Consider the following 14,091-nt stretch of genomic DNA (forward strand, 5'->3'; position numbering starts at 1 on the left):
GAATAACTTGATTGATAAGTTACCTAATTCTAGTTAGATTTGGAGTTATCTAATATTGTGTAAATCCTAATGTGATTAGGATAAGAGTGGGATTATATAAACGTATGCAAGAGTTTGCATATCGAGTGTGAGTTAATGAGTTGTGAGTTGTGAGGTTTTGAGTGATTTACCTCAAGGAGTTTAATAACAAGAGTTTCTTATTGGGAATTATACTTTGTATTCTTAAGTTTACGATAACAATATATTTCATAACCATGCACCAAAGCGCCAAGAATCAGTACGTGGCGCACCTTCGAGAAGAAGTACAAAGGCTCTTCTTAAGTACCAAGATAACAAGAAGAGTTGATCAATCAAGCTCTCAAATCTGGTGATTTCAGTTGCTTCAAGCTCAGGTTGTCAGCCATTTCAAAAACCACTTGTAACTACTTCCATCAATATCTCAAGACTCTTGAAACTGGCTCCCCTGAAGGCTGAAGTTCCGTTTGTCACTTAGTATGTAATAAATAATTATGTTCTCTAGATCATTTGGATGTGATTTTACTTTAGTCACTTTTGAGTAATTAAATCTCCTTTGGATTTAGAGTCCAGTCCTGTTTGATACATTGAAAGAACTTCACAAAAAGACTTATTCTCATTCACTCCGGAAACTAATATATTAAACAAAGTACAAACTAGTTGACCAAAATAAAAACGAAAAAAAAAACAAAGCACAAACTCAGGATAGCTGATTACCACAACACATGAGAGATTATTACAAAGACTTAGGATGTTCTTTTTGTGTTCATCAACAAAGAGATTACAGTCGTTAGGTTTTATTCTGTATTTATATAACTATATAACATACATATATATAGATTTTCAACGAATGAATGGAATCCTAATTAACCTGAAGACCATGGTGATCTACTGTGTTGGAAACAGAAAGGAAACTGATCATTTGCAAAGGAAGACATCTTACTTTTATCTTCTTCCATCTTCCATATAGAATCCAAGGAGCTTTCCCATGATGGAGAAGCCAAATTGGGGTAACTTAAGCAATAGCTTTGCTCTAAATAGATGTCTTTAACTGGTTGAATTATGTTTACTGCAGAGTGATCAATCTCTTTCCATATATCATCCATTGAGTATCCGTCTTTGGTTTCTTCTTGATTCATCTCCCTATTTCCTCCAGTGTCGTAAAAGCTTACTTTCCCTGACGACATACGTGACTCAAAAGACACATCTTGAGTATTGGTAGTGGTCATAGACGAAGAGCAGCATTTGGAACATGAAGAACTTGGAGAAACATGACGCTTCTTTTCTTGAGCTTTCTTCCTCATATGAGTCCTCCAGTAATTCTTTATCTCGTTATCTGTTCTTCCTGGTAATTTCCGAGCTATTTTTGACCACCTACGATATATATATATGATGCAAAAAAATTTAAATTTAAATTTAAATTTACTTTTACAGAAGTCATGAATATGATATATATATTTTTTCTTGTTTCTCGGATGATTCAGACCTGTTTCCCCATTTAGCGTGAAGCTCAGTGACAAGACGCTCTTCTTGTGGTGTCATCTTGCCACGTTTGAGACCAGGATGAAGGTAGTTAACCCACCTTAGCCTGCAACTCTTTCCTGTTCTGTTCAAACCTACAACCAAAACTAGCTCAGTAATAGATGTTCCTTACCTATTTATCTTTCTCCCTCCACCTTCAAACCTGATACTTTTGCTATAAAATCCCATCGCCGATCTCCAAATAAGTGTACGAAATTTACCAGAATGATGTCTTCTTGTTCTGTCCATGGACCTTTTCGGTTTTCCTCTTGCATCATATTCATCTCTTTCTTCTTCTTCTCTCTCTGTCTCTCTTTATCTCTAATGTTACTATAATGTTCTTTCTCAGCTTGCTTCACCATGGCATGCTCTGGCCACTACATATATAAGCTAAACACTGTGGTGTGTCCACGCGATATCACACTCACAATATTAAAACTCTTAATGATTTCATTTTTTTGTCCAATCATATACTGTCCATATGTTTGAGGGATTATCCTATTGATAATGTAGGGTCTCTTTCTTATGATGTCACAAGGCCATTATATATTTTAAAAAATGTGATCGTCAAGAGGGGATTGGTGTTACTGACGCAACACTCCCATTAATTCTGCCTTTTCTCTTTTGTGCCTTTGAGTGTGTGATAATAAGAACTCTTTCTTATATCTTTTTCGCAGGCAGCACTATCTCGAATTGGGATATCATTAACATAAGAAAATCTTCTAAATCCAAGCCAAAAAGAAGATGGTATGTTTTTCTATAGTTCCGTGTTATGTAGACCAGAAAAACTCTTAATATAAATTATCTAAGCTTGCTAAAAATTCGAAAATAAACATAGGGCGACACTAGATCTTTCTTGGCCTTTTCGGTGGGGATATGGAAGTATTGTGTCTCTTGACTTTATTAAGGGTTATATTGGCAGCAACTGTTGAAGTTTCTAAAAGGGAAAATAGAGAAGAAGATACAGACAAAGGCTTTGTCAGCTTTAGAATAATAAAGTCATATTGTTATAAGAGCCTGTGATAAGTAAGTTTTTGTATCTAGTATCAGCACTTGAGCTTGTAATTAGATAGTATCACTTTAGGTCTTGAGGCTTATGGTTTTTTCCTCTTGGTTCTGTTAACCGTGTCCCAATACACTCACAGGTACAAAGTAAATTGTGTTGGATAATTCCAAGCTTGTGGAAACTTAACATATTATTAGATGTTTAATATGTTAAGATAAACACAATAAGAAAACCTAGAAATAGGAAAAAGAAATTTTTATTTAGGTTAAATTTGTGTTTTTCATATCCCACATGTTAAAGGGAATTGTCTTTCATATAAATATAGGTCTAATGGAGAGGTGTTTCATATGATCTAAGAGAAACATATTGAGAGCTTTAGTTTTGAGTAGTTTCTAAAGCTAATAAGAAAAGTTGTTCTTATAACTCTTTGTGTTTCTAAGAGATCTGAACTGGTATCAGAGCCTCAGGTTGGAAACTCGATCTAAGCTTAAGTTGTAGCTTACACTACAAGAAAACAGGGGGATTCTGATGGCCGAAATCGTCAGAAATTCGTCGGAATAGACCGATTCCGACGAATTTCTGACGAACCAATTCGTCGGTATCTTTTTGTCGGAAAAAAAGTATTCGTCGGAATTTCGTCAGACCTTCCGACGACTTTCTGACGAATACCGAGAAATGTCATTCTGACGAACTTCCGACGATATTCCGATGCGGACACACGAGACCAGAGTTCATCGGAAAAACTATATACCGACGGAGAACGTTCCTCGAAAAATACCGACGGACTATGGTTCGTCGGAAGATACCGACGGACAATGGTTCGTCGGAATATTTCGAGGAACCCTCTCCGTCGGTATTTTCCGACGAATCATAGTCCGTCGGTATATTCCGACGCCCACAATTCGTCAGAATATATCAATTTTAAAAACGAATTAATTTTGCATTTTTATATATTTTTTATATTAAAAATTAATAAATAAATAAAATAAAATCAGAAATTTAAAACTAATAATATTATAGAATTTAAATTCATACAAACCGAAATAGAAAAAAAACATTCAGAAAGTTTAAAATTCATACAAACCGAAATAGAAAAAAAACATTCAGAAAGTTTTAAAAAAGCAGAAAAAACTAAGAACTCGAAGACATCAAACGATCGAGCTTCTGCATTATCTCGGCGTTGAACTTCTACTGGGATGCCAGCTCAGCAAGGATAGTGGCATTCTCCGAACGGATAGTGGCATTCTCAGAAAGGATAGTGGTGTTCTGCTCCTCCAATGCCCCAATCCGTTCATCTTTGTCATGTAGCTCCTCGAGAATCATGGGATCGGCATACGGAGCTTCCGAAGAAGATGCCGGATACGAAGAAGCACGGCGGGCCAACCCAACTAAACGGCCTCCTTTCCTTTTAGGAACCGCCTACAAAAATATTTAAAGTTAGTAAATAGGGACAAGTTAGTAATCGACATTATAAAAAAAATATATTAATAAAAAAATTACCTTTTCAACCATCTCATTTATTTGCAATAGAGACAAGTTGGTTGAAGCTCCCGTAGAATCGCCGTCATCAGAGAGAGGCTGAGATTGAGATGCTATTTCAGCTTCCACCAAATCAACGACACCTTTGATCACGAGGTCCTGAATTTGACCCGTCTTCTTGTTAGTGTGAGCCACCTTAATGAGTTGGAGACGATCAACGGGATTACCGTCATTTGCTTCGATCTAAAAAACCGCCATTATTAGCCAAGGAATATATAAAATATTTATTTAAAAAATATAAAGATAAATAATAATAAAAAACTTACAAGTTCATCCTCCTTAGTAGACATAGAGCAAGCGCCGAGGTTGTGCACATACATACCTTTCCCGCCACGATCGCTCTTCCGGTTCTTGAAGTTCCTAGAAGACGTCTCTGCAGTTTCTTTCTTCTCCCAATGAGCTATCAACTGCTCCTACACCGTCCCGTTGATGAACTGTGGCCTCTTGTTCTTCTGCCAAACTGTCTTCCACGCGTTCATCTGCTTCGTATAAGAGTCCATGGCCTTTTCGTTGAATTTCTTACGGACTGTTTCCGTGAGATCGGAGTGCCAGTTGAACTCTTGCTACAAAACAAACATAATTTAATAAGTAAATATATTTTAAAAAAATGTAAATACTTTAAAAAAATGAAGAGTTACTACCGCAAACTGACGAAACCACAACTCTCGTTCGTCGGAAGGGATCACACTCCACTTTGAATATCCAAAACGGAGTATGGAGTACATCATCTGGTTGATGCTCCTGCTAATGCCATTTCTCGACTTGGTGAACCTTTAAAAAAAACACAAGTTAGCAAGTTAATTAATGGAAAAAAACATAATGTTACAAATAAAAAAAATACTAACCAAGTGTTATGTCCTCGTCGTGGGTTGGGTTGGAGAACCGGGAGATGCTCTCGACCTGGTTGTTGAACCAATAGTTCAACTGGCATGACCCCCGGACCCTGTTGAGCAGCAGCGGGAGGGGCAGCGGGAGCTGGAGCGGGAGCGGGAGCTGGAGCGGGAGCTGGAGCGGGAGCTGGAGCGGGAGCTGGAGCGGGAATATATCCCGGAACCGAGTTTTGTTCGTGAGACGATCCCGATGCACGGGAACTGCTCACCGAACTACGTCGAAGACGGGCTGCGGGGCGGGGTTCATCCTCGGACCTAAAAATAAAATTAATACATCAAAAATCTTTTCAAATCATTTCTATTTTTAATGTTTTCATTTATATATTTACAAAAGGTTTTATAAACGTTTTAAAAAAACTATTAAACCTTTTATTATACATAGTTTATTACTGGAAACTTATAAAAAAATTTAAAATACATGATTTATATATATATATGTATACAAAATTATAAAAAAATTATAAAGTTTACCTCTCATATTGTAGAACATCTTCACAGTTGGTGAACAAATATGTTTGCAAATGAGCATGCTCAGTGTCCATAAGTCTCCGCTTCGTGAATTTTCTACTAAGTCGTCCTATTTCCTTGAACATGCTTGGGACAGTAACATGATATGTTGCTCTCTCCCCTCTGTCATCATGCCGAGCAGGTCTTCGGTGTTTTGTATGCACTTCTGGCGGAAAATAATTTTCAGCAAAGATTGCAGTTTATTCATTGATCACCTTTGCCACTATAGATCATTCCACCCTGCTTTGATTTTTGACCATCTTCTTCAGATAATGCATATAACGCTCAAAAATATACATCCATCTGTACTGCACAGGACCACCAAGTTCCAATTCTCTTGCGAGATGAATAGCAAGATGTTCCATTACATCAAAGAATGATGGAAGAAATATCTTCTCAAGGTTGCACATGCTGACTGGTGCGTTTGTCTTCAAATTATTAATACCCTCTTCAGTTACTAGTCTGCTGCATAAGTCGCGGAAGAAAACACTTATCCCTACATAGATAAAAGACATAATTTTCATAAGTATTAAGTTTATATAAGCATAATTCTTAAATATAAAAATAAATTAAATTGTAAAAATATAAGATACCTGCAATTGCTTTATGAACATTACGTGGCAATAATGCTGAAAAAGCAAATGGAAGGAGGCGCTGCATAATTACATGACAATCATGACTCTTCAAGCCAGTAAACTTTCCTTCGCTTTTATCAATGCAGTTCCCCAAATTTGATGCATATCCGTCAGGAAATTTCACTTTATCTGTAATCCAATCAAAGAACTCTTCTTTTCTAGCACCATCTAGCCGATAAATGGGAAAAAGGGCCGTACCGTTCTCATCAACGTGAAGTTTAGAACGATCACAGATATCGACTAAATCCAACCTTGACTTCAAATTATCCTTCGTTTTACCTTGGATGTTAAGGACTGTGTTCATCAGATTGTCGAAGAAGTTCTTCTCAATATGCATGACATCTAAATTATGCCGCAATAGATGACTCTCCCAATATGGCAGATCCCAGAAAATACTCTTTTTGTGCCAGTTATGTAGCTCTCCAACCGCACTGACTCGAATGTTTTCATGTCCACCTACATCTGGCGTCCTTTCTACATCAAAATACCTAAACTGCTTCAACAAATCTTTCCCACTAACTTCCTCAGGTGGACCATCAAACACCTGCTTGTTCTTCGTAAACGAAGTCTTACTCCTGCGGTATGGATGATCAGGTGGTAAAAATCGTCTGTGACAGTCAAACCAACACGTTTTCCTTCCGTTCTTTATTTGGAAAGCATCTGTGTCATCTTGACAATATGGACATGATAGCCTCCCATGTGTTGTCCATCCAGATAACATACCATATGCTGGAAAGTCACTTATTGTCCACATAAGTACTGCCCGCATCTGAAAGTTTTCTTTGCACGAAACATCGTATGTCTCAAAACCATGTGTCCATAGTTGTTGCAACTCATATATCAGTGGTTGAAGAAACACATCTAGTGATCTTTTAGGATGATCTGGCCCGGGGACGAGAATTGAGAGAAACAAAAACTCTCGTCGCATGCACAAGCTCGGCCATAAGTTGTATGGTGTCACAATAACTGGCCATAGAGAATATTGTCTTCCATGCTTTCCAAATGGGCTGAAACCATCAGTAGATAATCCAAGATAAACATTTCTTCTCTCTTCCGCAAATTCTTGATATGTTGACTGGAAATGTTTCCAAGCCTTCGAATCTGAAGGATGTCTAATCTCACCTTTTGTGGAATGCTCTGCATGCCATCTCATTGCTTTTGTTGTGCGCTCACACTGATACAACCTCTTCAATCTTTCCATCAAAGGCAAATACCACATTCTTTTGAACGGGATCGGAACTCTTCCCCTCGTCTCCTGATAACGAGGTTTCCCACAAAATTTGCATATATTTCGTGTCTCATCCACTCTCCAGTAGATCATGCAGTTGTCAATACATACATCTATCACTTCGTACGGTAGTTGAAGACCGGCAACAAGTTTCTGAACCTCGTAGTATGAACCCGGTGCAAGGTTATCCTCAGGTGGAATACCTTTGACAAAATCAGTAATCGCATCCATACATTCTTCAGCCAAATTATAGTCTGTCTTAATATCCATTAATCTAGTTGCAGATGATAAGGCTGAATGACCATCTCTACAATTTTGATACAAAGGCTGTTTTCCTACATCCAACATGTCAAAAAATCTCCTAGATTCGGGATTTGGTTCTTCCCCTCTATAATGATCATGTACCATCTGCTCAGTACCTACACCATAATCTATATCCATTCTAGATTCTTCTAACCTAATATCAGGCTGAAGTTCACTAACAGGCTGAGGTTCGCTAGTACTACCATATTCATAACCAGTTTCCCCATGAAGGTACCAAACTTTATAATTACGTGAAAACCCTTTCATATACAAATGAGTCCAAACATCAAATTCTTTTATAACCTTATTATTATTGCAAGAAGAGCAGAGACATCTTAACATACCACTTTTTGCATCCGGTTGCTGTTGAACAAGCCTCATGAATTCTCCAATCCCTTGAACGTATTTTTTCGTAAGCAAATTGGTGTTGGGATCCAAATGAGGTTTATCCATCTACGAACGATAATAAGCTCCTGAAGACATGATTTTCACGGAATTGTTATGACTAAAGAGAATGAAGAGAGAATGAAGTGTGAATGAGTTGAATGAGGAGGGGTTGTATTTATAGGAAATTGCTTACAGCCATCCGACGACTTTCCAACGAAATTCCGACGGATGTAAAGCAGTCTGTCGGTCCGTCGGAATACCGTCGGTATTTTCCAATCTCAAACGGCTATACAATGGTCATATATATTTGTCGGCAACGGTCACATGGTTCGTGGAAATTCGTCGGAAAATTCCGACGGAATACCAACGTTGGTAACGGTTATATCTGTTAATCGGAATGTCGTCGGAAGTTCGTCGGTATATTCCGACGAATTTTCGACGACTACAACGGTTACATGTTTTATCGGAATGTCGTCAAAAAGTCGTCAGAAAATTCCGACGAGCCATGTTTCGTCGGAATTCCATCGGAAATGGCCGAAGGAATTCTGACGACTTCAAATTTTTGGTTTTCGTCGGAAATTGGTCGGAAATCCGTCACAAACGTCCAACGACATTGAAGTCCGTCGGAACCTCCGTCGGAATTCGGCGTGTTTTCTTGTAGTGTTAAGATCCTGGTGCTTGTGAACAAGAGATCGCGTAAGCAAGATGGCGGACGTGACTAGGGCTCCACGCACAAAGGACTTTGGATCTACAATCATCCATTGTCTGATGTTGTCATCAACAAACTACCAGGTTTGATCGATGAGGAGGAAGGAGATGATCGTCGGAATGCAGAGTGTTACACACAAAGAAGGCTTGTGTAATGCATGTCTAGCAGAGAAGTAGATTAGACACTCATTACCGAGTGTAACACACGGAGAAGCCGTGTGTGATACATGTTTCGCAGGGAAGCAAATCAGAGACTCATTCCCGACTAAGGCCATGGTTTGTACATTAAAGCCATTGGGATTATTGCTTGGATATTTGTGTGGACGAATCGCACCACCAACGCTATCAAATCACCGTGAGGCATTCTATCGGTTCAAAAGATTTCACACCGATAGAGGAGGAGAGTTTGCCTCAGCTGTGTTCAACCTAGGTTGCACCGATAGAGGAGGAGAGGTTGTCTCAGCTATGTTCAATTTAGGATGCACCGATAGAGGAGGAGAGTTTGCCTCAGGCGAATTCAATCTATTCTGTGAAGAGAATAGAGTTGAAGCTATGGCAGCCGAGGTGGATTTTATCACAAGAAACAAGACGTGTGAGCATGTGGATAGATCGGCTGGTGTTAAACATACGTGGGTATGTGACACAAAGATAGAAGAGTGTAACACGACTCACGTAGGAGTGTGTGACACAAAGATGGAAGCGTATAACACAACGCATGTACCAATGGAGTCAAGGTTAAAGATCTTAAAGGCTGAAGACGAACCAGAGATAAATACATCAGATGTTGAGCAGAAGCCCGACATCCTTACCAGAGCTCACGTACGCAAGATGGCGGACGTGACCAAAGTTATCATCGTAGGGAGCTTCAACCACAAGACTCATCGCAACTTAAGTGAAGAGGTCACGAGAAGGTTCTACAAGAACTGGGCCAATTCTAAGAAGAGGCGGTACGGAAGCGAGGAGAGCATCCGGTCTAACCTTGAGAAAGATGTGAATCCAATGAGTGGATTCGCACACCATGGTGTGGTGAAAGAAGATTACTTGAGAATTATGTTTAAGCAAATGAGGAGCGTAATCGGAGTTCAGGAAATTGATCTCCCTAATTCAAGTTGGAATTAAAGGGGTGAATGTTGGATAATTCTAAGCTTGTGGAAACTTAACATATTATTAGATGTTTGATATGTTAAGATAAACATAATAAGGAAACCTAGAAATAGGAAAATGAAGTTTCTATTTAGGTTAGGTTTGTGTTTTCCATATCCCACATGTTAAAGGGAATTGTCTTTCATATAAATATAGGTCTAATGGAGAGGTGTTCCATATGATCTAAGAGAAACATATTGAGAGCTTTAGTTTTGAGTAGTTTCTAAAGCTAATAAGAAAAGCTGTTCTTATTCTAAGAGATCTGAATTGGTATCAATTGTTGTAATTTATTAAGCCCATGTCTAACTATATATTATCTGATTAGTGCGATATTGTCCATCTTGGGCCTTAAAGGCTGGCCCGCATGGATTTAATTTTGGTTTCCTTCCTAAAAGGCCTCGTACTATTAGAGTTGGACATCTCTTTATATATTAGACACTTCTTGTCTAAACTTCCAATGTGGGACTTGAATTGACATCTCTCATTCTCCCCCTCAAATCAAGGACCACACACCTTGTGTCATTTCCTTTAGCGAATCATCTCGGTGCCTTGTCGCATCTTCGACATTCGACACTCTTAGTCGCAAAGTTACTTTGAGTGGCTTTGAGGATGTTCTTCCCACAATTCCAGGATCTTCTGACTAATCTCTGTCGAACTTCCCTTTCCACCTTGAAGGGTCTCATTCCTACTTAAAGGGTATTTTGGTCGTCTTGCAGATCTTCGTCAAACCGCTCTGATACCAATTGTTGGAATTTATTCAGTCCATGTTTAACTCTATATTATCTGATTAGTACGATATTGTATACTTTGGGTCTTAGAGGCTGGTCCGCATGGATTTACTTTTGGTTTCCTTCCCAAAAGGTCTCGTAATATTAGAGTTGGACATCTCTTTATATATTAGACACTTCTTGTCTAAACTTCCAATGTGGAACTTGAATTGACATCTCTGAAAATGGGGAAAGCTTAAGTTACGCGTGTGTATTATTAGCCCTTTAGGGAGTCTTATAGATGCATGAGCGAAATAAGGCTGTAGCGCAATTTCGAGAGAGATAGTCTGCTGGCACGTGGAATCAGAGAATGTGTTCAGAAAACAAAAAATGTGTTCAAGAAAAAAAATGTGTTCAAAAAAAAAAAAAAATGCATAATGTTCTCAAGATTTATTCCATGGAGACTCTGAAAAGGACCTACTGTAATCTAAGGGAATTTTACTGATATTTAATATGCTTACATAGTGTTTCTTACGCTTAAACATTCATTAATAACTTGGATCCTGAACTTAGCTAGAAGAAGAACCTCATCTTGATCCTTTTCTTGTGTCTTTAATTAAGGTTCTAGCTCTTGAAATTAAAATAAACATGGCTCTTACATAATATAAGTTATATTGACATATTGTGCACTTTTATAATTTTTTAACCTTTTGATCTCCAAAATATTACGGGTCTTTTGGTTCATTCATATGGGGCAAACAAGCATGTATTGATCATAGAAGTGACTGATGTACTCTGACGTAACACACCCATTAATTTTGTGTCTATTTTTGGTGGGTGTGTGTGGTTATAAGAACTCTTTCTTATATAACTTTTTTTGGCAGGTTCTCCAAATATGCAAGTGCGTTATCTCCTATGTCAATGTCAATAGTTCAATCCAAAAACAAAACAAAAAGCATGTTTTACTATAGACTCCCCTATTATTTCAAGCCAGAGAAAAAAGAGTACAATTAAAATGAAATCTAAAGAGGCCACTGATTGTAAGGATATGAGCAGTGTCTCGTTCGGTCTATTCAAGCATACATTTTTACTTTTGAAACTTATAAAATGCAAACAGAGAACAGAAGGAAAACATCTGAATTAGCCCGACTGGTACATAGTTTTCCAAAGAAACTTCAAATTTTGTATCTGGTCAGAGAAACTAAAATTAGGATAGATGGTTCTAGGGTGAGTTATTTTATTTTAAAATTGTTCGAACAAAATAGTATTACGAATATTTTTCTCAAACTTTTATTGCATCGACTGGGAAATATTGGCAAAAGATGTAACAATCGGTAAGTATAGAGATAAGGATATATTTTATAGATAATGATAACTATAATATTGTACATATCCATTTATGTGTTCCTCTTAGGATTATGGGCCTCTATTCAGCCAAGATACGTCTACGATGGAAGGAATAGACATCAAATGTAGTATACGGAGTTCATTGGTAGAGGCCGTAGCTTTGGTTTTTTTGCTTTAAGATTTAAGCCGTAAATTGTGTGGTTTTAGTTTTAAATTTTATTGATGTAGGTTTATTTCAAAGTTTTAAAAGCACTAAACCTAAAGCTGTAGAAAAAAATGATTTCTAGAGCTATTATATTTCTTTTTAAAGATTTTGGACTCTACCTTTAGTTTTTATTAATAACTAGATTATGATCTGCGCTTCTAAAGGGCGGATAAATTTTTTGTTTTATTTTTTTCTGAAAATTTTAATTTTTATATTTGTTTTTTCTGTAATCATATTTGTGTTTAATATTAATTTAATTTGATAAAATAATTCTTTAAGTAAATAAAATACATAGTTGGACAAAACATTTATCAATAGGTCATGATTATGTTTTAATAGAGTAGATGGAAAAATAAAATTCAAAATAATATCACACAACTTCTATAGAAAGAAACAAAAAAAAAAAAAGCAATTTAAAACGCATCATTCTTATACCGTAGTGGTTACAGTTAGAATTAGACAATTTTCTCAAATCTTTACGGTTAATTAAAAAATAAGAATCCAAAAAACCTGCAAACTCCTTGATTTAAAGAGACGGTTAACTATAACCTTAACTGGCTGTTTTAAACTTCCCCATCTCCATTTGACGTGTGGTTTGGACCTCGTTGCTAGAACTCGACGGGTACAGTCCATAATCACAGGTTGTACTCTTGAGTTCCAAGTGTCATTTTCCTAAACTTCTTAATTTCATCATTGTATTGTATTGGCTCGAGTCTAAGTCAATGCTTCCTCCATATGAGCTGTATACATTGCTTTGACCCGGTCTCATCCATTAGTGAAGTTCTGATAGTGATATGTTTCCTTCTAAACCATGCAGAATCTGCTTGTTTTTCACACAAAATTATTAACATATATACTTAAGACTATATTTTGCAACGTGAAAAAAAAAAGATTAATGGCTGACTCCTAAGAGAAGAGAAAGGATGAAGTAAGTTATAACTTGGCTCATATGAGGTCTGTGGCGAGGGGGATGGCGGCGAACACGATATAGCATAACCACAATGCGAGCCATCTCCTCTCTGTGTACTCTTATTCATATTTGTATTAGTTAAATCCTCGAGTAGTCTTCTTCATATATTATAATATTATATTAGTTTGATTATTTTTTATTAAAAAAACAATAGACTATAATTAAAAGATATTGGAATATACTTTAAATAGGAAAAATCTAAACATTTTATTTACAAATCTTAATGGTTTCTTTACAAAAATTTTAACATAACAAATTTTCAAATATTTGGCATTTGTTGTTGCGATTTGTACTCAAACAACGCAGTTAAAAATTTCAAATATTTTGCCGTAATCTAGGAAGGTCAAACAAACATGGAAATATCCATTTTTATATTTCTTTTAATTATAATATAAGATTATATAAATTGTCACTGACATTGTCACTTTAACCCGAACACAAGCAGCCATGCGAGATGAATACAAACACCCAGTCTTTTTTTCGACTAAAACAAACACCCAGTCTTAGTAACATGGCAAATGAAATGTATATATTATTTAGCATTGGTAAAATGAAAGAGCATATATAAAAAAAAATTGGTACATTATTAACTTTTTATAAAAATGAATTTATTGGACCACTAAAGAGGAATGGATTAAAGAACAAAATAATAACGGAGGATATTTGAAAGTGCATAGGGTCCCTTAAGGTTAGACGTGAAGAGTTTGTTGTCATCTGGTCGTATATTTTGTAAGAAGCGAAGAGTTTCTTGTCATAGTCACCAAGGTTAGAACATGAGTAAGATCGGGTATTAGTTTTTAAACAATAACGAAACTATATGGTTGCATATTTTGTAAGGAGGAGTAATTGCTGTAAATTTGATGAGTATTTGGTCATGCAAATTTTTTAGATAATTGATGAGTATAATGTATGGGTTAATTATGGTTAGTGTATTAGAAAATAATAATGCTTAAACATGTTATATATTGTATTGTATGAAC

General features: G+C 36.7%; 1 protein-coding gene across 2 annotated transcripts; it reads right to left on the minus strand.

Annotated features, from left to right (window-relative positions):
* Positions 1-612: 612 nt before the first annotated feature.
* On the minus strand, positions 613-1,943 carry LOC106356188 (transcription factor MYB48-like). Of its 2 annotated transcripts, none has more exons than XM_048749311.1 (3): positions 1,758-1,943; positions 1,502-1,631; positions 613-1,389 (listed from the first exon to the last, which is right to left on the minus strand). In XM_048749311.1, the coding sequence occupies exons 1-3, from the start codon at positions 1,783-1,785 to the stop codon at positions 882-884; spliced, it is 666 nt and encodes a 221-aa protein (XP_048605268.1). In that variant the 5' UTR covers positions 1,786-1,943; the 3' UTR covers positions 613-881. The 2 variants fall into 2 exon arrangements, with proteins under 2 accessions (XP_048605268.1, NP_001303156.1); NM_001316227.1 differs by having other exon boundaries at positions 860-1,389; positions 1,700-1,829.
* Between the last annotated feature and the right edge of the window lie 12,148 nt (positions 1,944-14,091).

Source organism: Brassica napus, chromosome C3 (assembly GCF_020379485.1).
Source record: "Brassica napus cultivar Da-Ae chromosome C3, Da-Ae, whole genome shotgun sequence".
Taxonomy (NCBI): domain Eukaryota; kingdom Viridiplantae; phylum Streptophyta; class Magnoliopsida; order Brassicales; family Brassicaceae; genus Brassica; species Brassica napus.

Excerpts from the sequence above, each read along its gene's own strand:
- LOC106356188 (NM_001316227.1), bottom strand. The coding sequence starts at position 1,814 with ATGATGCAAGAGGAAAACCGAAAAGGTCCATGGACAGAACAAGAAGAC. Across the intron at positions 1,632-1,699 it reads TTTTATAGCAAAAGTATCAG|GTTTGAACAGAACAGGAAAG; the intron begins GTTTGAAGGTGG and ends TTTTGGTTGTAG. Across the intron at positions 1,390-1,501 it reads CACGCTAAATGGGGAAACAG|GTGGTCAAAAATAGCTCGGA; the intron begins GTCTGAATCATC and ends TATATATCGTAG.